The 24,590-nt window shown below is 32.4% G+C and overlaps 2 protein-coding genes across 2 annotated transcripts; both read right to left on the minus strand.

The window, feature by feature from the left end:
• Positions 1–3,054: 3,054 nt before the first annotated feature.
• On the minus strand, positions 3,055–6,234 carry HELRODRAFT_109459 (hypothetical protein). The gene is made up of 6 exons (XM_009013692.1): positions 6,075–6,234; positions 5,139–5,307; positions 4,896–4,980; positions 4,705–4,808; positions 4,233–4,409; positions 3,055–3,991 (listed from the first exon to the last, which is right to left on the minus strand). Exons 1-6 carry the CDS (start codon positions 6,161–6,163, stop codon positions 3,701–3,703), a joined length of 915 nt encoding a protein of 304 aa, XP_009011940.1. The 5' UTR covers positions 6,164–6,234; the 3' UTR covers positions 3,055–3,700.
• Positions 6,235–20,738: 14,504 nt separating this feature from the next.
• HELRODRAFT_153186 (hypothetical protein) lies at positions 20,739–21,017 on the minus strand (the record flags this gene model as incomplete). The annotated part of the gene is made up of 1 exon (XM_009013693.1): positions 20,739–21,017. A coding segment is annotated over one exon (279 nt), but the record flags the coding sequence as incomplete, so codon positions are not given.
• Between the last annotated feature and the right edge of the window lie 3,573 nt (positions 21,018–24,590).

Raw genomic sequence — 24,590 nt, forward strand, 5'->3', positions numbered from 1 at the left:
ACTCCGAATTTATTACAACAATAAAAAGACGTCTCACCTAATACTGAAAAACAACTGCAGTCCTAGAGATAACTCTGAGTTAAAGCGTAATCACGTAATATATGAATTTAATTGCCCCTTTGACGGCTGTGCACGTCAACATGACTCATATATCGGGATTACTACTACCTCACTGACTAAAAGGCTTACGATGCATAAACAGAGTGGTGCTATCAAATCTCATTTGGACTCAACACACTCAATCACAATTAGCCGTGAAATCCTCGACAGCAACACCAAAGTAATATACCAGAACAGCAACTAAACGCATCTTAAAATTGCAGAAGCAGTCCTAATCGACATCAATAAACCAAAAATAAATATACAGCAAAAAATGACAACCTCACTTCCAACCCGGCGCTTAACCAACAACGAAAACAAAGAAGTAATAAAAACTAGCATCGTAAATAGTGACAAAGAAGAATATGATACTATCGATGAAGGAAAGGAGACCAAAGAAGATGACCAGCCAATTAAGAAACCAGACACCTAATTCGCATCAAAGTTCAATTTTACAACACCAAAGTTAATTTTTACAACGTCAAAGTTAATCTTGACAAAGTCAATATTTCCCTATATATACAGCAAGGAGCACTGACGATGATTTATTCGGAATCGAAATATGGCCTTATTTGCAGCATGAATTCGAAAAATAAGTTTATTTTGAATTTTAATAAACTAAACGTTCACCAAAAAACTTTAGTGAGAAAAATCGAAAAAACGAACTACAAACATATTAACGCCAAACATTCGGTAGAATTTATAGAATATATATATATATATTTATATATATATATATATATATATATATTATTTATTTCCATTTTATATTATCTTATTTATTTGTCTTAAATTCATTCATTTGCACCACAAATTCTACGTGTGCGTCACTTAATTATTGCGAGCATGTCATAGTACACGAACACAAATAAACAAAAAAAAACACAACAATAGTAAAAAAAATACTTATAAGTATTATTATTACTAATATTATAAACCTCTGTTCAATTTGAACATACCCAGCAGAAACAACAAACCTACACACATTCGGATGTACGTGTTGAGCTGCTTCAAATCACATTTGTCCACTTCCGGTGACAAAATTTTAATTAAGTTTTAGCATTTAATTAAATTGAAACAATAATTCTACTCTTAGCGTGATGCCTTCACGAAACAAAGTGTTATTAATAGCTAAATCCATATCCAAATCCGACATTTTTCTTTATTAAAAAGTACTAAGCAATACAACATTTCTTAAGGTGGCGCCAATAATTTTTTTAATTAATTTTTATTTCAGTTGTAATGAATTAAAAATTCATCTTTTCTGTTCCATTAAAATGCCCAATTCGCAGACATCAATAAAGAACTTGACTGTTTACTGAACGAAGTTGAAATGTTTTAATTTATCATAAAAAAATGTTGTCCAAACTAACTTATAAAACATAATTAACAATATATGCATGTATATATATATATATACATATATAAAATATATATATATATAATATATATATATACTGGTAAAAAACCAAAAATTAATTCTGTAATTTAAGAAACCTACCAAATTTCTAGCGTTGGATAGTTTTTTGTAACATTTCTCAATATTTCTAACCAAATACTTGTGATTATTTATTTTATTAAAATTAGAATAATATACAGTTTCCAATTCATTCTCAAGTTTACTCGGAGTCAGAAAGTTTTAAATCAAGAAGCAGCAAAAACCTTTTATCCACATCCGACACCCTAGTCTTCTAGCCTTCATTTTTTCGTAATTCGTGTTATACAGACTTACGCTATATCTGCTTCTCGTTTTTCTGGTCTTTTTCTCTGAAATTCACTTCCTCATTCTCAAACTACTTCTCTATTACATATGAAGTTCAAAGTGGATCTCAGGACCCATCCATTACAAAACTAATTAACAAGCGCTGTTAACACCGACAAAACAGCTCTTTAGAAATTAGTTAGTTGATTAATTGACTTGATGAACCTGTACCTCACAAAAACAACAACTCACAAAAACAACAATTGCCAGAATGGCACACGAGTTGGATATCATTACCAACATCTAATGATCGGGCACGACGCCACAATATGCAAAGAAAAACACATTTTTGAAGTTCTTTTACATTGATGCAATAATTATAACACACCAGTAGAACAGCATGCGTTGAGACAAGGCTGCTGCGAGCAACGATAACGGTTTTTAAAATATGAATGATAAATAATAATTCAAATCGAATCTTTCAGTGATATTTATTTATTTATAAAAACGGTATCCCAAATTATGATATATGTTTAGACACAACAAATATACTGGTTACATAATTTAGCATAGCATATAAAAGTTTATAATGATCGAACACCAAGTCCGGGCTAAGACCATACATAGTGCGGATCTAGACAACTTTGACGGTGTGGGCCAAAATTTGTGATAGCGTGGCCAAATTTTTAACTTTTTTTTTAATTTTGACGGAGCCAAAATTTGTGGTGGAGTGGCCAAACTTAGGCTGGTGACCTTGTTGATATAAAATTGTGTGTGCAAATTGAGTTTTACTGATCTTCAATAAAAATACTGATCACAGCGGGGAAAGCCAAAGCCTCCCGGCCCCTTAGATCTGCCACTGCCTGTATCAATCATATCATTTCAAGATGAAAATGAATGGGACACGATAACGAAATTCTTCAGGGAAGCGTAATAACTTTTTGTTTTTCATTTTCAAAATTACTGCCTCGCTGATTCGTTTATAGAAATTGACTGCAACTCTCTATTGGAAAAAGATGGCGTGGAAGTGTCCGACAAAGTGACAATCTGAAGTGTCATCAACATTTTTCGGAAATCACTTTTTTTTATTCGTTCGACAGTCGACTAGCAATAGAGATCCGATTCCATATTTCGAAACGGTAATAATTCACTGAATTAAATTTTCTAAATTATGTTATGCTCGTTGTGTGATTCGAGATGGTATTGAGGAGATAACTAGCTGGCTGGTTTTCAAAGACGACATTTTAACAAAGACCAATTCAAATAAAGACTATTATAAAAGTCTAACATTATAAAAATAATTAATATAGAATAATTAGTATGGCGGCAGAGTTAGGCGAAATATCTTTATTATCTTTTAAATCAAATATATTTTATGCTTCAAAAATTATTAAAACATCAATATCAAAATTAAAATTATCCATTTATTAAAGTTATTTCTATAAATGTCAACATTAAAGTAACGTTTGGCCGAGTGCGTGTAATATTAAAGACGGTAAAACAGAATTTAACCAAAAAAATAGAATATGAAACTTTACTTTGTTATGTTGTTAAAATATTTGGAATAAAACAGTGGCAAAAGACAACTTTCATGGGAAAGCCAAAAAACCAAGATTTTCAAATTTAGAAAAAAAATTCAATATTCAAATTTGTTTGGAAAATGTTTCAATTTTCTTGGTAATAGTGGTCTAAATTTGTTAACTTACGACCATTTTTGGGCTTATAATGTCTATTTTTCCTTCAAAACACTACTTTTTTGTCAAAACAACGAACATTTCTAACGTTTAATACAAATAACGCTCAAACGGGTGCACTGGCTCGCACGGTCCCATCGATCCGTTGCTGCATACATACTTTAGCTTAAACTAAGCAAAATTTTTCAATTATGTTAAAATAAACTCAACTTACAATCTTGTTCGTAGTTTCCAATTGAAGAAGTTTCAACTGTTTTTGAACTCGACAATAAAACTGTGACCTATCCAGTGCGGTCACTTTGAACCTGAGAGAATCATCGGCACCTTCGTCATAAATTGTGGGACTGCTTGAAATTTTTTTGCAATCGGCAGAACTGCCATCATTATGTGAGATACTTCTTGAGAATAATCTGTTACTGTCAGCTTCGTCATTCAAGCCCAACTCATCTCCATAGTTATAATACCTCCACAACCACAAATCTACATTCGTCAGCTTCTAAACAAAGTTGTTGAAGTTCAACATAACAATTAAAATAACCATTTTTCTGAATGTAAAAACATATAAATAAAACTGGTACAAAAAAATAGATAAAATTATTTATGAAGTAGCAATTTTACCATTAGATCAAATTGATAGATGCAGAAATGCAAAACATAAAGATAACAACAGAAAGTTTAAAACAATGATACAAAAGAAAACACCAAAATATAAAACAGAAATAATACAAAATACTTACATAGTTACTGAATGAGTTCTGCCACAACTCCCTCATTAAAAGAAACGTTTTGTCTCGCATGGCCAGAGATGTGAAGCAGTATTTATCAGAATGAGTCACAAGAAGAATTGCATTTGGAATCAATTTTGCCGTCTTTTCTCTTTTTATTTTGATTACATCAATCCATTTTATGAGAATCTTTAAAATTGAAAGTAAAATAGTGAAGGCTTCAATAAATTATAGAAGTTATAATATTCCAAAGTCTTACATTCAATTGATAATACATAACTTGGTAAGTCTGATTTTAAATATAACCATTTATACCACAAATAAAAGTTTATTGTGAGGTTTAAAATGCTAAATAAATATTTATTAAACTTCTAATGAACAATCACAGAAAAGCTTGTGTAATAGATAATATAATCAACAGAAATGCAGTGCACATTAATAATGGCAGTTTAATGTTTAAAAAATAGGATAAAACAATCCTCACTTTGGTTTCTTTTCTGAACAGGTAAACATAGAACCCCAGGTGGTTTTCACTTATATACATGCGACCATGAAATAAAATGTCCATTTGTAGTGCACAAGAATAATCTAGGAATATAGTTTATTAGTAATTCAATATTTTCATGACACATATAAAAAAATTAAGCATCTTTGGTAAAACATTGCAACAACAACCTGAAATTATTTTTTCACTTGGGCTAACTGATGTGAAAATCTTGTGAAAATCATCATTTCTGGATTTGAATGTCGGTCCAATCACCTTAGAGCAAAAATGTTACTACCAAATATAAAAATGTGTAAAAATGTGCATGGTATAAACTTATTTTTATAAAAATTGGCACTTAAAAATATTTAACATCATCTACTGAAAACAGATAATTTTTTTCAAGAGATGAAAAATTAACTTTAGAAACCTACATGTCTCCGTTTGGTTTCCTGCTTGGTTTGATTGTTTTTCAATGTTTTGGTGTGATGACTTGAAGCATCTGATGATCTGGATGAATGAATTGCTTTGGATTTACTCTTAATGCCCTGACCAACCAAGAAACTTTCATTATGCTCAAATGACTGTACCATCGACATGACACTGACATTTTATTTTATCAATTAATAAGTTAATCAGTTAATAAGCACAATCAACAATATTATAAAAATAAGCCCATCTGAAACAGTTAATATTTTACCAGCTCAAAAATATTAAAAACCTATTTGAATAATTAACTGATCACTAAAAAAGTTCATTACAAAAATAAATCTTTTCAACAGTCAATTATTAGAAACATGTTTTTAAACAAATTCCATCAACTAAATTTAAAAAGTGACTAACAATTTTAAATTTATATTAATATTTGTTGCTCGCTTTAATTGTTCTAACCAGACATAATAATGATGTTACATAAATTTAAATATATATTAAAAAAGGACATCAAAGGCTGGCATTGATTTACATAATCTATGAAAATAATAATGAACGTGATTGAGTTCATTTTGCTGAAACTGGAATAAGCAGGTAGAATTGAGATGCTGGAAAATTTATTATACATACAGCAAAGTAAGAATATGGCAGAAAAACATTAATGATTAATGACTGTTCAAAAATAATGAACTAACTTTTCTAAAATAATGAACAAACTTATTTGGCAGCAGTTTTTAATGAAATCCTAAGATTAAAAACATTTAAAAATAATTTTTTATCATCTTTGCTCAGTAATAATTAACTGTACGTACTATCAATAATACTTAAATATTAAGCCAGGATTTTATATAATAGTAACTAATTATTAATTAATTATTGATTCCACCCTACAACACAACCTAACTAACTAACTAAAGTAACTAACTAACCTAACCTACCTTTCTGCTTTAGTTTTGGTGGCAATTTGGGTGGAATCCAGATTTGCTAAATCATCTTTCTTACTTGAACTATTCTTATTTGCTGACATGAATGGCGAATCAACTTTATTAAACTTTTTCTAACAGATTTTAGTGACCGAGGTAGAATTACTTTTTAACGTTGTCAAAACAAAAGAAGGTCTCACGTGTTCATCACACAGGTGATTTTTAAATGTTACTTTACTTACATGAATGAGGTCTCTAAGGTAAATTGATAAAATGTAGAATGCAAGTTTTTAAAGTTGTGTCCAAGTTGATGAGTTGTCTATTTATTAGGTTAGAAAACGAAAATGAAGCAATATCATATTTGCGAAAAACATTTATTTTAAAATCCATTATTTTAAAATCTTAAATTATGTTTATCAATGTATTTAGGAATTGGACTGGTTGTCAGAGAACCATCCTGGGTGTAAGATGCAGACCCTTACCCAAAATTTTGTTCATTGTTGTAATGAAAATTGTGCTTCATACGAATAATCAAAAAAAATTATTTTAATTGCTGTAAGTTTCTAACCGATCTAACCCAGGATTTGAAGCATAGCACTTGACATGAACGTTAACTTGGAACTTGAAAGCATTTGCGTCATTGCAGCTTTAGCGTTTTTCATTTTCTTGAAATGACATTCACTCGGCTCTCGCTATCAAACGTTGAATTACACATAAGAAGTGAAATGATGCGTTTGGTGTGAACGTTGTCCAGAAAGCAATTACATTATTACACAGGATTTTTGCGTTATAAAGGAGCACCAGCTGGAATCTCCCTGCATCAATTATTATAAATAGATGCATGACGTCATTGTATCTCTTGCTTCCAGTAGAGCGTATAATGCAAGAAAAACGATAGAGCAATTTTTCTTGAAAATTCCATGCTACCAATAAAGTTTATAACGAATAGAACACGATAGGACAAAACCGGTATAAATTTAACCTGGTGCATGTAACCTCAAAATATAGCGAGATCCGCAACAGCTAAAATATAATTGTTTTGCGCGAACGCTTTCAGATTAATGTCGTATCGTACTGTTCAATCCGTTCAAGGTCGTTAATAGGACCAAAATTTTTTATTCAACAAAAGTAACGTACAATCAAATTATGTGTATGTCAACGTACCCCTACCTACATATTATTATGACGTATTATAAGTTATTATTATTATCATCATCATTATTATTATTATTATTTATATTATTATTATTATTGTTATTATTACAACGTGTTATAAGTATATGGTACAACATTGATTGATTTGATTTGATTTGATTGAATGTGATTGGTTGGTAGCTTTAATTGAATACATTGATCAGGTGCATTGATCGGATGAATAGGTTAGATGCATTGATTGGATGCATTGGTAAAATAGATCGGTTGATTGATTGAATGTATTGGTTAGATGCATTGGTTAGATGAATTGTTTGGATGGATCGATAGATAAGTTGGTTGGACGCATTGAAAAAACTCAACAGGAAGGAAATATAGAAACCACTAATTGAAGAGATGAATGAATTTGATGGAGACAAACGAACTTCAGTGATTTGCACATGCATGAACAAACAAAAGAAAACATTCTCAGATCTGCCTTTTCAGTTCTAATCAGATGTAAACTAAAGTGCTAATTACCATCCTTCGTTTGGTTTGATGGCTAGAATTCGAATTTGCAATTTTGATATGTAAACTTTTAAAATATTAAAATTATAATTTTTACAATAACACTAAAAAATAATTTTTTTGAATTACCTACCTTACCTGTGCCTGATTCACCAGAGACTCATAATTTTGTAATTTGTGATAATAATTTTACTGAACAGTTAGTTCTTCAAAATAAATTTATAACTTTAATTATATTTTCGTCATCGTAATTATTTTGAATTCAATTGAAAAGTGCTGAAAAAACAAATTAACAATTGCTTGATTTTGAAGCGAATTTTATAGATAACTATATATGATGAAACGTGAAAGAAGAGAGCCTGATATTGTTTTTAGACGTTCGTCAGTTCATCACACAATGGTTGAATGTGTTTCGCTTATTAGCGTGAGTCTTTTTAAAAATTCGATAGCGTACAATTAGAACGTATCGCATGTGGTTCATAGACGCAGACGTGTTTTCAGATGGATCAAGTGACAACTTTCTGTGGATTCGTTCAGCATTCTGTTACACGTCTTGACATTTCTGCTCAAATTATGCTACATTTAGTTCGAGGGACTTTTTTAAACTTCAGTTTATGGGAATCAGTTTGTTTTGAACTGTCGTTTTTCATCATTTTCAATTTCTCACTGAACAAGTTTTGATTTTAATTTTTGTTTTTTTTCAACTGAAAATAAAATCCATGTATCTGTTTTTAATGTAAAATACAGTATTGGTTACGAAAACTTCGTTGAAAACACTGAAGACAATGGACCTGCAAACGTGAAAACTTGGTACGTGCAGATGAGCGAATCACACAGCCGAACATGACAACCACACAAACATCAACATGCACGCACATGAATGGATGAACATAACATGCACACGAATTTGCATTTACATATGTGAACATAAAATGCATCTGAACTGAGCGTAACTTCAACATGCAAATAACGATCACATGAACATAACAGTCATATAAACATAACATTGACATAAATGTAACAATAACACGAAAGTAACATGCACATGTGCGCTCGATAACCATAGTACGCTTCTCTACACTCCACCGCAAAAAATCTCATTATTTGCGAACGTAACATGCAACAACACGCACATCTCTACTTCCGGTTATTCCGAGAGTTGTCTATTCTTCTTCCCTTCCTTAGCAACGCCGTAACCGGGAAAATGGCATTAGTGAAGCCCATCAAACTAATTGGTAGGCAAAAATATGCAGGAAGTAAAGGTGACAATGAAAAGAAAATATTCTCTGCTTCACAAAAAATATTTTCTGCATGACGTTGTGTCACGTATGTCGCATTTATCAAGATCACGTACCTAGTATAAGTATATTATTATTATTATTGTTATTATTATTTTATTATTTATCTTTTATCTTATCCACTGAACAAGAGGGCAGGTCATGTGTTTACAAGTTTCAATGTGATTGTACCTGCAAAGATTATATAACTTTTTACCGATTAATCAATGTAAAATAACTACAAAATGAAAAAAGTATATTTCGAGAGCTTATTTATTTCGCATGGCTGAAGACTTTTTAAATTTTTAATATCCTAATTCTCATTCTCTGATTAAATTTGCAAACAAAACAACAAACCAGGTCAGCGCTAATCTCATCCGATGTGCAACAACACATGAGTCACTTTAATGTATCATCATCATTATCATCTTATTCATCATCATCATCATCTTATTCATCACCATCATCATCTGGTTCATCACCATCATCATCTTATTCATCACCATCATCATCTTATTCATCACCATCATCATCTTATTCATAATCATCATCATCTTCTTCATTTCATCATCATCATCATCCTATTCTTCATTATCGTTTGAACGATTAGCAACTGACTCAACGCCACCAACATTTTATTCGTCATCATCTTGTTTGTCCATCACCACCATCATCATCTTCCCATCTTACTCCTCTTATTCCTATCCGTCATCATCCTAACCATCACCATTATCTTTTCTTACATCATCATCATCAACATATTTTGTCCGTGGTCATTTCTTTATCATATTTAATATTTATCATTATATGCATAATATTATTACCATTAATAATATAATCAATATAATAATTATTATTATCCTTACAACCACTCGTGACGTCATCTTACGCACCACCACCACCATCATCATTACCATCTTTTACATCATCATTTACCCATCATCGCCACGAGGAGTCTGCTCTTATCATTTTGTGGTGATGGGAATCTTGGTGAAAGTTGTGATGGTGATGGTGACGTTGGATGGAGGTTATAAAAATGTCAAGTTTCCCATACTGCTAGACTCATGTCAGGAGAAATGAAAGAAGCTGTTTATGCAAAAATGCATTGCGTGTGTGAAGTGTGTTACAAGCAGTAGAAAGTACAATGTTGTTGAGTTGACATTATCATCATCACAAGAACAACAACAACATCACAATCAACATTAGTGTCATCATCATCGTTATTATCACCACCATCATCATCCTCATCATTATCATCACCTCCATCGTCATCATTATCACCATCACCACCATCGTTATTATCATCAAGACTGTACGGACGTTAAATAGCTCTTATTACGAAGTTTCAATTGAAAGAGCCAGGTCCTCCTCTCTTCTCTGTCTTCTTCCTGTCTTCTCTCTCTCTCTCTCTCTCTCTTTCTCTCTCTCTCTTTCTTTTTCTTTCTCTCTTTCTATCTCTATCTGTCCTATTTTATTCCGTTATTTCTCCCATGTATTCTACTACATTTTGTGTCTGTAACTATTTAAAATAACATGAAAGTTAAATTCTCTTCTCATCATAGTGCATTCTTTATAATTATTATCACCATCACCATCGTTGTCGTCGTCATCATCATCCTCAACATTATTACATTATTTATTGAATATATTAAGAAATGTTACATATATTTCATTTCGTTAGTTAGTTGAGAAGTTGGCAGGCCGTGATCTCAAGCGTTATTTTTTTGATTCACCAAGCTTTTAATATGGATTGGTTCATTTCAAGTTCTAACCCTCTCTTTGATTAATCGTTCTTGGTAAAACAGTTTATGTATTTCTCAATTAACTCGTCCATTCCTACATTTATAACTTACAACGTCATACAACCATCTGAATATTCATACACTCACCAATCCAACAATCTTTCCAACGATCATGATTCCATCATATATCTATTTGTTCGTTCGTTTGTTCATTCGTTTAATCATTAATTCATTCGTTTGTTCGTTCGTTCGTTTGTCCATCCATCCATCCATCATCCATCCATCATCCATCCATCCATCCATCCATCCATCCATCCATCCATCCATCCATCCATCCATCCATCCATCCATCCATCCATCCATCTATCCATCCATCCATTCACTGCCATCTACTTGCCATCCAGACCATCCATCCATTATTCACATGTTGATCAACTTGTTTAATCGACAACGCAAGGCGTATTTTAATTTGGAGTCGTTTTGACAGAATTGTTCGCCAGAGGACACGCATTCATTGTTCAGCTTTGCCTGTGCATCTGCGTGTGCGTGCGTGTGCGTGTGTGTGTGTGTGTTATATTGAGGGAGTATTCACGTGTGCGTGAGTGTGTGCTGCGCGTTCAACGCCTGTACGTGTGCACCGTATTGATGACACAATTTTGTGTGCAGTTAACCTATATGTGCATGCAGAATTAAGCATTCACTTTCATGCATGTATGCGTTAATACGTCAGAAACTATTAGTATATACGCAAGATATATTGGCTGGAATGAAAGTTTGCTAGTGCGCAAGTAAGCAAATGCTGGTGTGTTGGTGTTGGTGGACACCGTGTATCAAGTATATCTGCACCACATGCAAGTATGAATGAATGTAGGTTAGAAATGTAATACAATCAATTATATACAGGCAAACACATTTACAAACGCACGCACATACACAGTTGATAAGAAGCCAAAATTGTAATGATAAATTAGCAAACCAGTTTCGAAACATTTCCACGTGTGCAGACAAGTTGTTCGGAAGTGTCAAATGTTTACGCAGCTGGATAAGGCAGATTTTATGACACACACACACACACACACACACACACACCACACACGCACGCACACACGCACACACGCACACATACAGATAGTATAAGGTATTAAAACGCACAAATATAAGCTAAACATACTTACTCATACACACCACACACGCATATATATATATATATATATATATATATATATATATATATGTATACATATATATATATATATATATCCCATTTGTATATATCCTATCATATCCTTATTATGTTGCCGATCATTATGGTACTTTGTAACGTTTTGTAGCTAATTAATTGTACCGAGTTAGTTGATTAATTTTAATTCTTACGTGGGTACGTATAATATATCTATATATTAACATAAACCTCTGGCGATAGTTGGTCTTTCTGAAACTGACCAAGATGATAAAGTGTTTCTACTTCGAGTTTTCTAATTGTTTTGAAGTGGTGTGAACAGCCAGTTTAAGCTATTGGTTACATTTATTTTATAATTTTTCAATTTAAAAAGTCATATCGATTATTTTTTTCAATACATTTGAGTAATTGTAGCCTGCAAGAAACCTGTGAATTTTTGGCTGCCTATCTTTGCTAAAAAATTTAAAAAGAATTATAAAATTATAACGGCTGGGCATGTTGAATGTTGTGTGCGTGTGCTGATGTTCGTTTGTGCCTGAAAGACGAATGGAATGATGGAGCATCGGAGGGAGAGTTCTCGTGCATGTGACACCATTGAATCGCTAATTCACCTCAAACGTAGACGCTTGGGACCACAAGCAGACACATCGTCAGCATCATTATCTGCAAGCCACCGACCGCCATTCAGCCGATCATTATGTTACTTTGTCTCGTTTTGTAATGTGTTCTCGCGTGCTGTGGCGTGTTTTGGGCGAAGTTTGAATCTGTCGTTGGTGATTATGTGTACGGCTTTGTTAAAAACTTGTTTATCATCATTATTTGCATTTTTTAAAGTTGTTAAATACGTTTATTATTCGGGTAATTTGTGAAGCGTTACAACTGCTTAAATGGAGTAGGCTGTTGGAAAAAAAATATGATTGTAACAGCATCGTGGATTGTTAAGAGGCAAATTTTCATTAAACTGATCAAAGCAATGTTGGATTTAGAGAGGGAACCAGAGCCATGGCCAATAATTTGCGCAATGAGTAAAGGAAAAAGTCATCAGGTCCTCATCCTAATTATGGTCATGCCAACAAAAATTCTGGCAAATTTTGTCTTCACCAAATTTCATGACTTACAAAAATTTTGTCCTCCTCCCTTTGTCAACGTTGTTTGGATACTTTCTACTTTCCTGTATACGATGATGATCACGAGGAAAATGATTTAAGATTCATTTTTTCATTTTCTTGCTCAAACATTAACAAACACGTTATTTCATCAACGGAAAGTTAAAAATATGTTTGGATGTCCACGCAAAATCAGTCTTAAAGGCGTAATTTAAGATCTCATTTCAAAAGAAATTCACGATTTGTGTTTACCGTAACATTTATACGTACTTGGTTGACATTGCAATGATGATGTGGCATTTTTACAAGCAGTATAAATGCGGACGTTAATTTATCAGCACAATGAAATATTTTAATGAGATAGAATTAAAAAACAATGATCATTATTTCAGAGTGATTGATGGCCTCAGTTTGGAATTAAAAATGTTACTCGCCGAGTCGCTGAGGAAGTCCAACTTCTATCTCGCAATGGAAAAATAACAATTGCGCAGGAATTGAGCTAATTTAAAAAAAAGTTTAAACATTTAATTCGTTTGTGGTTACATTTTCTCATTTTTTTTCTGTTGAGACGAAATGCTGAAACAATGTGCGCAAGCTTGCGACGTTCGCCTGCAAAATATATAAACATTTATTATTATTGTTATTATTAACTTGGTGTTGATATAATTATTATAATTATTATTATTATTACTATTATTAGTCGTAAGAGTGTTTTTGTTATTATTATTACATTTATTATTATTATTACGGAAAAGGGTAAAAATTGTGAAATAGAACGTCACATGACAGCGTTACGTAGATTTCATAAATTACTGCATTAATTATGGTCTTTTACCAGTATTCACCAAAAAAACTATCCAATGCTAGAAATTCGGTAGATTTCATAAATTACTGCACACGTGTGACCAGAAAGCATTGGAGCATGTAGCAGACAATTGTCAACAAACCCGTGAAAGGTCACGAATGTCTTAATATTTGATAGCGCGATTCTGCAACTTGGCCATTATTACATTTCTCGGCGCTCCGTTTGTTTGTTCGTTCATCTGTTTGTCCGTTGGTCTGTTCATCTGTTTGATTGCCTGTTTGTTATTCTATTTGCTTTATTTTTTAGTCCATTTGATTGATAAAAATGACGGTCTTCGTGATCGTGACTCAACTTATCGTGCCATTGGTAACATTTTGGTTTGCAATATTCAAATTTTATCCAACCGAACTCATCCACATAGAATAAATCAAAATCATCAATATTTTCTTTATTCAATTAAACCAGCATCATCAAACAAGATACGAACGAAGACTTCAATTAAGGATCGGCAGCTTTAACATCAGCATCATCAGCATTGGCTGCAATGTCATCCGTTCATCTGTATTTATACAATTTTCAATTTTTATTTCCTTAACCTAATTAAAGACAAAATCTCATCATGAGTAATATGTTAAAGTTTGTAAACCCAAACAAACAAAACTGAACATACATACAAAACCAGTTACAACACAAACGAATTTACGAACGAGCACGTGTGAACTATGTATATCTAAAGTGAAAATCTTGTAAACATTAATTGAAAAACACACTCAAATACGTATAAGACTCACATTGGAACACAAATAAGGATTCATTTATTTCTACTCATATATGCAAACACAGACGCAGAAAAAAACATACAAACATACAAACACATGAAAACAAACACAAAAACCAACACAAACTCAAAGTTATTGCATCACGAAGCACATAACCCAATTATCTTGCGCTCCTTCCTAAATTTCTTCTTACTTCATATTTGTTTAGTTTATTTTTTTATTTTTCATATTTTAACAAATAATTTTTTACTTTTTATATTAATTTCAATTATTATTTTTTGACCTACTTATTTTGTATTGAACTTTCTAAATTTAACCATCATTGTTGTTATAATATCCTCATTCATTGATATCAGTCCAATCAACCTGTTATAAACATATTCAACTCAACATAACTACCCTAACAATTAACATCATCACCATCGTCATCATCTTCATCACAACAATTATCTTCATCACCATCCGACCATCATCACATTAATTATCATCCTCACAACCATCATCACAACCATCATCATCAAGATCACCTTATCTACTATCACTATCATCATCAAAATCATCATTATCGTCGTCGCCATCATTATCATGGTCGTCATCATCGTCGTCTTCATCATCATCATCAGAACCGGAGACACACACTGGATGGCCACCGCCAATATTTCACCGTTGCCAAGGTAGCGGATATGATAGTTATAAAGAGGAGGCCGTCTTTTAATCTGCACGAGAATATGAAAGGTCAAGAAGCAGATTGCTCCATCCGTCATAATTTACTACTCCTGCTCCTACCTACTTCTCAATTTAACTCAATTGTACTCTTTCTATGGCCAGCACTCAATTATTCGGCTGCTACTTGATTGTACTGCCACCACCAAAGTTCCATTGTTGTAACTTGCTGCATCAGTTATTGCCCCTGATACAGTTCCAACTTATTTGTTGCTGCTCTGTTACTTCTACTCATTTGTAATGCCGCTGTTCATGCTACTGCCACTCAATTGTAGCGCTGCTAGTGAAGCTACTGCTATTTATTGTGGCATTTCTGTTGCTGCTACAACCACTCAATCGTTCTGTTGTTGTTGCAGCCTAGCTAGCACACTGTTGTTGATTAATTCGACGTATTCCAGCATTACCCAAACAGATAAGTGATCAGACTTGGTAAACCTCGGCATTCAGAGCAAAAATTTAAAACATTTTTCTCAGTTGTGCGTTCAAAGTAATTGTATATATTTATTGTATGGCATACTAAATAATGATTATATATGTATATATAATTATATATTTATATATACATATATACATACATATGGAGCGATATACATACATACATACATACATACATACATACATATAGAGCGATACGGACGGATGTTGTTTTAGTTACTGATATGCGCTCAGTCATTGTTCAATAATTTTTACATTTTATATTTTCTGTTTGATTGTGACCGAACAAAAAATTTTTTTTTGTTTATCGTTGTTTGTTGTTGTTGGTTGTGCTGTATTGTTTGTGTGTGTTTGTTGTTGGGTGGTGGATGTTGGTGTTTTTAATGTGCTGGTTGTGTGTTTGGTGTGTTGTTGGTGTTTGCTAATGTTTCCAATGGCAGTTGTAAGCAGTGGTTTTATTAAAAAACAGTAAAACTCAGCTTTTACAAATGAAAGCAACATTTTCAGAAAAACATTCACCAAATATTTGCGAAAAAAACGTCGCTAGCCAAATTTTGGCCACACAAACACACAATTTTGGCCTTCTATCAATTTTCCCAAATTTTGACCCCCTTCGTCAACGTAGTCTAGATCCGGCCCTGAATGATGTTGCCGTTGTTTGCTGTTGGTGCCGTTGTATGTTGTTTGTGGTCGACCTTCGTTGAAAATTTGTTTTCATTTTGCAATGAAATTTTATTATGTAACTGAATGTTTTTTAAATGTCGGTGTCTTCTATTGAATAGTTTTTTGAGTAATTCAATTACTAAAAGAAATAAAATGACATTAATTAACAAGCAAAAAGAACCTTTGAACTATCCAGTCCTTATAAACAAAACACCAGTTGAGGATTTTAAACAAAGAACAAATTATTTCAACGATTTTTAAAAAATCTATCTTTTTAATAATATTACTGATAATAAAACTTATCTACGCAAAAATCCACAATAATGCACAATTTGTTTTAGAGCCAACAAACTGTGCAGAAATTATCTTCCAATGTAAATCTTTCCCATATTTAATTCACTGGATCATTATAATACACCCAATAAAATTATCTGCCTATTATCCATTCCATCTCATCCACATTAGCCACTCTATATAACAAATCAATGGACCAAGGTTTTTTCCCAATGCTTTTAAAAGCTCAAGTCATTCCAATCCAAAAATCTGGTTCAAAATCAGAAAATTTCAAATTATAGGCCAATTAGTATTGTCCTTTTTTTCCAAATTATATGAAAAAATTATACAACATAGAATGGAAGCCTATATAAACAATTTGGATATTCTTAGTAGTAACCGATTCGGATTTAGAAAAAAATTATCAACTGAGGATACGCTCTTGAAATTTAGCAATGATATCAACTCAATCCTTAATAACTTCATGTTTGCATTGGCTGTCCTTGTAGATTTTTCTAAAGTATTTGATTTGGTTGATCACAATTTATTGATTCAAAAGATTCGATGTTGTCGATTTAAAAGAGAATGTTTTTAGCTGAGAAAGTCTTACTTAAGCTCTAGTTTCAGTACGTGGGTATAAACGGTTTAAACTCTAAGTTTTTACCTGTTGTAAGAGGCGTGCCACCAGGCAGCGTCTTCGGCCCATTACTTTTTACTCTATTTTTAAACGACATAGTGCAAATTCATGACAAAATCTATCATTTCTGCAGATGATTGCACGTTTTGTACCAATTCCACGCATGCATTTGAATTGCCCAAAGTCTTCTGCTGTGAACATTCCTGAGTCATTATACCATTTGTCTAAAATAAATAATTTAAATATCACTTTTATGAAAACAAAATATATGATTTAAACGTCCAATATATGATTTTTCTCATAACAATAAAGTATAAATTGTAAATTTGTCATTAGAGATAAATGACAATCTGTTAGAACAAGTAGATCAATTTAAACTATTGGGAGTAATCATTGATTCCAAATTTAACTTTTAAAATCAAGTTACACAAAAGATTTCAAAACACCAATTGAAAACAACAAGAGAAACAGTAGAAACTTTTGTTTTTACACTCCAGAAACTTGGAACTGCCTTCCTTCGAGTCTGAAAACGTTTAAAAGTCAAAAACTTTTTTGGTTTGTTTTTCTTAGATTGCTTTGAACTGTCTCTTTTTTTATTAGACCATTTCAATGCACATTCTTTATTTTAGTTTTTACTCTATTCTATCATAAAAATTATTATTAAAAATTATTATATTATGTATCTATGTATCTATTTCGATCTAATTATCTTAACATACATTCATTATTTTTTGTTTACGCTGACTGAACGAACAATATAATTATTATTTTAGTTGTAATTTTTGCAACAAACTACTGTTGTTTCATTTTACTTAGTTATTCTCTATATTGGTCCAATTTAACTTGGAGGACACCTAGAATGGGGCATTTATTGCTAAGGATGCTCAAATTTCATTTTTTTTATAAAATAAAATTGTTTAAAACAAATTACTGATTTCCGTAAAGTTTATTTGTCAACCAATTACAATGGGGTTAATATTTGAAAACAGTCATGAACCAATTAATCACAAATGTAACGGTCAAAAATTCTATTGAATGTTAAAAATGAGCAGTTGAGATTTGTGAGAGTGGCAAGAATCAATTGAAAACAAAAAATCAAAATAATCAGACAACTGTTGTATGCATTTTTGGGGTTTGCTTTTTGAACAAAATCATGCCTAACTTCAAATCAATTGAAAAAAAACGTACCCAGCAGATGAATAAATATAAATGAAACGGAATAAATGTACAAAACTGTGTATAATATAAATAACGTAAACATGATGTACACTAGACTTTTGTGTATTATGTACATAAACTTTGATTGAGAATAAATTATAAAATATTAATAGCATACTTTTATTTTTAAACGTTGGTTAATGTTTTGCGTAACTAATGTTTGTATAAACAAAAAACGCAGAAAATTAATGCATTGCATACTAATTTTCTCACACAAATCAAATGAATTTAATTTGTCCAAGTGCTGACTTCAAACATTAAATAATTAAATTAAATGCAATGTTTTAATATTTTATCAGGTACATAATTTGGTTAGTGGTAAAAGTACTCTTAAATGAAAATTTTTCTGAAAATAGAATAAATAATTCATTGAAACCATTTTAAAAAGTACAGACGCAAATTTACATAGGCCACACACGCTTGAAATGTTCGTGGCATTCTTTATATAAAAAATATGTTATTAGTTCATCAATTTATTGACTCAGATATTTAATAATTTTAAATGCTATAACGTAACTAAGAACATTAGTGAATTTAGAAATTAGATTTAATTAATTAATATTTAATTAATATTGATAATAACATCTGATTTTAATAATGTTAATAAATAAGAGAAACACGTTTGGCTTTTACAAAAATATACTGCTGGTTTAGAGTTCGATTTTGTCATGCGAGGCAAATCAATAAAAAAATCTATTCGGCTTGTGTGGCTGTGCATGTGCACGTAGGAGTGTGTGCGATTGTGTGTGCGTGTGTGTGAGAGAGAGATTAAATGTGTCCTTGTGTGTGTGTGTGTTTGTCGTTATTTATATGTGCGTAATTATACCATTACGAGTGCTCTTGTATTCAAATTACACCCACCGAAAACGAATTATCTAGAAAATGAAATTGCAAAAATATTAATGAATATTCAATAGGAAAATGTTAATTCAGGATGCCATTGTAAACAGTCGTAAAGACGTCATGACTGAAAATAACAACAGATGTTTTGTAACTGGTAAAAAAATTGAAATTGCGGTTGTCATAAATTTATTTTCATAATAAAATAATTTTACAAATTTGAAATTTAATTACTTAGTAAAATAAAATCTTTACTTTGTTGATTATAATAATATTGTTGAAGGTTTGACACCAAACACACTGAATCTTAACATTTGGCAAAAAATATTCCCCATATTTTCCAGAGTATTTTGCAATATAGTGAATAAATAAATGAATAGTAAATAACGTACGAATACTAAACATGTTGTACCAATCTTACAAACGATAAGAAATTTTACAAAGCAACTTACGAAATTTTAGAAAGATGAATGCAAAACGCAACGGACACAGATACACGATATTATAAATGAGAAAGAGGTGGAATCGAAGTGCCGAGTGTTGGATAAAAATCGCCTCCATGTAACGAAACAAATCTCTGGTTGTAATGCTGGTATAGACTTCTATTTGGATCAAGATATCCCCCAAAATCGGCTGGATTGCCTTGCCCGGGTAGGTACATGCTGTTGATCATGTCCACGATGTCACTGCCACCAGAGTTCATCGAGGAAAATTCTTTGGGACATCCTCGGGCGGAGTTGATGTTTTGAGGAAAAAAAGAACCTAGATGAGATGATGACGACGATAATGTGCCGGATAGGGGACTGTTGCTGTTGATGTGGTTGGTGCCGTGCTCTTGTTTCACAGAGTTTGTGTTGGTTGTATTGTTGTTGTTGTTGTTGTTGGCGCTGTGGCTGGCTTCCTTTGAGGATGAAGTTTCTGAAGAGGAACGACTCAAAAATGATGCTGAATTGCCGTAAGCAGGAAAATTATTCGAATGACCTCCGTAGACTGAAGCTACTGGCAAGAATGGGTTCGATGTGGAGTATCCGTACTGATTGGCAAGACTCGATTGGTTGTACGGTGAAAGTTGTCGATGATAATGATTGGTTGAATCACCGGAACCTCCAAAGAAATAATTACTGCTGCTTAAATAATTGTTGAATGTGGGATAAACGGTTGTTTGATCTAACGCGTTCCTTTGCATTAGCGGTTGGTTGAATGAGTTTGTTGATGGATTCGATATAATGCTATTTGAGTTGTTGGCATTGTTGCTGTACAGCGGTTGGTGATGGTGAGAATGGTGATGAGAATGATGAAGAGAATTTGCAGCGGTGCTACTCGATCCTAAAATAAATTTATTGTCTTTACGAAATGCTGGTTTGGTTTTGCGTCTGGGTCTGTATTTGTAATCAGGGTGCTCCTTCAAATGAATAGCTCGCAACCTTTTCGCTTCGTCAATGAATGGTCTTTTTTCGGAATCGGTCAGCAGTTTCCATTCGGTCCCCAGTCTTTTTGAAATTTCCGAATTGTGCATTTTTGGGTTTTCTTGAGCCATTTTTCTTCGCTGTCCTCGAGACCACACCATAAAAGCATTCATGGGACGCTTCACCCTGTCATCGTTCTTTTTGCCGTGGTTTCCTTCGTGAGAATGATGGTGATGGTGACTGCTGTTGGTGGCAGGCGTGTTAGTTGTGTTATTTCCCGCGTTGACGTTTGTTGATTGTCGTTGTTTATGCGGTTGTTGAGTTCGACATTCTCCTGGTGAGGTATGCTGGGGAGCTGTTTGTCCTTGAGGTGGTGACGATGTCAGTTGGTGCATACGATGTGTTAGAGTGTTGTTACTAGTGTTGTTACTGTTATTGTTGCTGTTGTTGTTGTGGTTGCTGCTGTTGTTTGGACTGGTGTTTTTATTGCTTGAGTTGTTTTGCGTTTGTTGCGAATGTTGATAAGCTGACGACGAGTTTGTGGATCTTCGGCTGTAGGGACCCATGTTTGAATTGCGATAATTTTGCTGGGACAACATCTGATGCTGAAATTGTTGACTAGAAGTTAACGTGTACTGATTAGACATTGGGGAAAATAACATGTTGTGTTGTTGTTGATGTTGTTTTCCAGCCGATGTCGTTTCAATGCCAAAAACGGTATTTTTTTGACCATTATTATCATTGTTGCTAACGATGGCAGGTTCGCTTTTCTCCCTTTGAATGGATGAAGACCACATTATCGCTTCAAATTTTATTGAGAATTTGCACTTTGATTACTTTTAAATATTTAATTTAAAAAAACATTTTGCACTGAACGTCATATTGTTTCAACATTTTTTTTTATCAGCGCGAACAATAATAATAACTGAGTAGTTAAGTTTGTATCCAAATTTTTTACACTGCTATCTTAAATTGCGTTTTTTGGTTTGTTTTGTTTTTTTTAAAATTATAATTGCTTTTGAGGATTAAACAATAACTTGAAGAACAACAGATTTTCAATTCTGCAAACTCCAGAGCCCCGAGTACAAAATAACACCTTTCAATGTTCTGCGTAGCTATCGACGTTCAATTACAATTTTCTATTTGCTTATTTGTCGCAATTTTCATTGAAAAGAGACAAACAGCAAATGAATCAGACATATATGTTGAATAGTTCAATTCATCCCGATCTATTGTGCTCCATTGTATTTATATGTGAGTCGCTCCTTCAACTAACCAACCAGTATAATCGTGTTAGACGCTTTTCAAATGTAAGTTAACCTATATAATACCTTGCCATATACAAACAACAATTATATATATATTATATATATATATTATGTATATATATACATATATATATATTCTCGTATATCCATTCAGTGCTTGTTGATGTTTGTGTGTGTATATATATATATATATATATATATATATATATATATATATATATATATATATATATATAAGTGTATGAATATGAACATAAAAAGTGAAGATAAAAACCGGAGAGAATGGATGCATGAGAGAAGTGTTTGCGTGCTGCTGAATGCTGGGTGGTGCCAGTGCATCCAATGGAAAGTTGTACGAGGATGTGGGCGGGTCCTTCCATTCATCCTGTCATTCAAAACTCCGCCCACGCATTCAAATTTAAATTTTGACAAACGTTATCGATTTCATATTAAAGTGAATGAAGAAATTAGTGAATGAAGAAAATACTAACACATAAACAAACAAACTGGTAAACATGCAAACAAACAAACCAGAGCAAACAAACAAACAACAAAAAACAAACAAACGCAAACATAAGCATGTTATATAGAAATAAATAATAGATGGATGCTGTCCTGTTTTCACGGCGAATAATGTTGAAAAAATGTGGAAAAGAAGGAATGAAGAAGTGTCATTGTAAAAACATTTTAATTATAATAACGAACCATCGCACTAAGCATATTTCCATCATGCAAGATTATCATTAAGCATTTATTTTACTTTCCTTTCATTTTTAAGCATCAACATTTTTTGCTCTGCATTGAAACAAAGAATAATTATTGAACTGCTTGGTAGAAACTTTGGTGGCAAACGTTTAAAAAAAACAAGAATGCTTTTTTGATAATCCGTCAACTAAATTTTGATGAATAATTTTTTAAGTACAGTTTTACATATCTTTAAGTAAAGTTTTGTTTTTTAGGCATAGTTTTAACATTGCTGACAGATACTCATCACCTTAAAGTAGAGTAAAATTGGAAATTAAAATAAAATTTAGATTTCTCTATGGATAATAACTTTTGACAGATTTTTTAAGACAACAAACTTGAGTGTTTAAAAAATTAGTCTTTTTACCGAGTGTTAATTCAATCACCTCACAACTAAGTGGCCTGAGTAAGTGTGGAAGAGAGCAACATTTTAGTTTCTTAAAAATAAATTCTTGTGTTTGAAAACAAATATTTTGAAGTTAATGGTGACATGAATATCAAGTCATATTAATGTCATTCTTTGTGATTTCAACTGCAATGCACACATTACTGCGATTTCATGCAGCACGTAGTGACGTGGACAATGCTGCTAAGGCATGTAAGACCTTCTCGCAACACATTATCGATTATTGAGACCAGAAATCCAAAACTATTTGAAATCGAGCAGTCATACCATTATATCTGTAGGAAAAATGGGTTTTTTGGTTCTTGCGATAAAATTTTTTATTTTTAAGTTATTTTAACAGCATCAATTTCAATATCACATTGTTGCGCTGTTGATGCAGTGCGTAGTGGTGGATCCAGTTACCTCTCACTCATTTGAGGAACTGTGTTGTTGCCACCGATGCAACTTAATGAGAATTTGTTTTCAAAAGTGTGTGTTAAAATGTTAACAAACTCTATGTACAAATTAGTTATTCAAACTGAACACAACAGTAAAACTAAGTTTATTTCCGTTTCTATACTATTATCATTAAATAGGCAATTTGATAATCTACAATTTTACAGATATAACCAAAGTAAATTTTGTTAAATGAAAAAGGTGGATTGGTAAAAACAAATGCATTCCCAGAGCATATGTATTTTACTTTTGAAAATATCCAGATCAAACAATATATAGATAAAAGCATGCAATTAAAAATATGTCATCAACACGTCAACCATCAAATGCCAGATATATCAAGCAACACACTAATATTTTCACAGACCACATGCCGCAGTTTAATACTAACCCAATTAGAAGAATATCGCACATCAAATTTATTTTCAAGTGATAAATTGTTGTCGTCCCTTTTAATTAAAAATCAATAGGCTTCATTATCTTGATATTCTGTAAAAATTATCACATGCTATTTCATCAGTCAATATGTAAACTCTGAATTATCGTTAGTTGAATCCTTGCATTAAAATTATTTTCACAAACATCACCATCCTCTGATCATTCTTAACAATTTAATTATTTTTTTATCATCATCATCGTCGTCGTCGTCATCATCTCATCACTTTTGTCAGCTAATCGGATGATCCTCATCACCATCATCATGAGGAACTTGCACATCCATTGAAGCATGATGGCTACAATTAACGTCACACATACAATTTATTTATCATTGAAATGTTTTGTTGTCTTAATGTGCTATACAAACACACGTACACGTACACCGATGTACAACTGACCTGCTGGCGTACAATCGGCGGAAGGCAGCAGCAACGTGCACAGAACAACCGCAGAATTAATCACATCGTCGTTCTACTCAAAATTTCGCCACGGTATAA

Source organism: Helobdella robusta (genome assembly GCF_000326865.2).
Source record: "Helobdella robusta unplaced genomic scaffold HELROscaffold_12, whole genome shotgun sequence".
In the NCBI taxonomy this organism is placed as follows: domain Eukaryota; kingdom Metazoa; phylum Annelida; class Clitellata; order Rhynchobdellida; family Glossiphoniidae; genus Helobdella; species Helobdella robusta.

Bases quoted from the DNA above. Each gene is read 5' to 3' on its own strand.
- HELRODRAFT_109459 (XM_009013692.1), bottom strand. From the start codon at position 6,163: ATGTCAGCAAATAAGAATAGTTCAAGTAAGAAAGATGATTTAGCAAAT. The intron at 5,308-6,074 runs GTAGGTTAGGTT...ATAAAATGTCAG, and splicing joins ACCAAAACTAAAGCAGAAAG to TGTCATGTCGATGGTACAGT. The intron at 4,981-5,138 runs GTAGGTTTCTAA...TTTTGCTCTAAG, and splicing joins AGGAAACCAAACGGAGACAT to GTGATTGGACCGACATTCAA.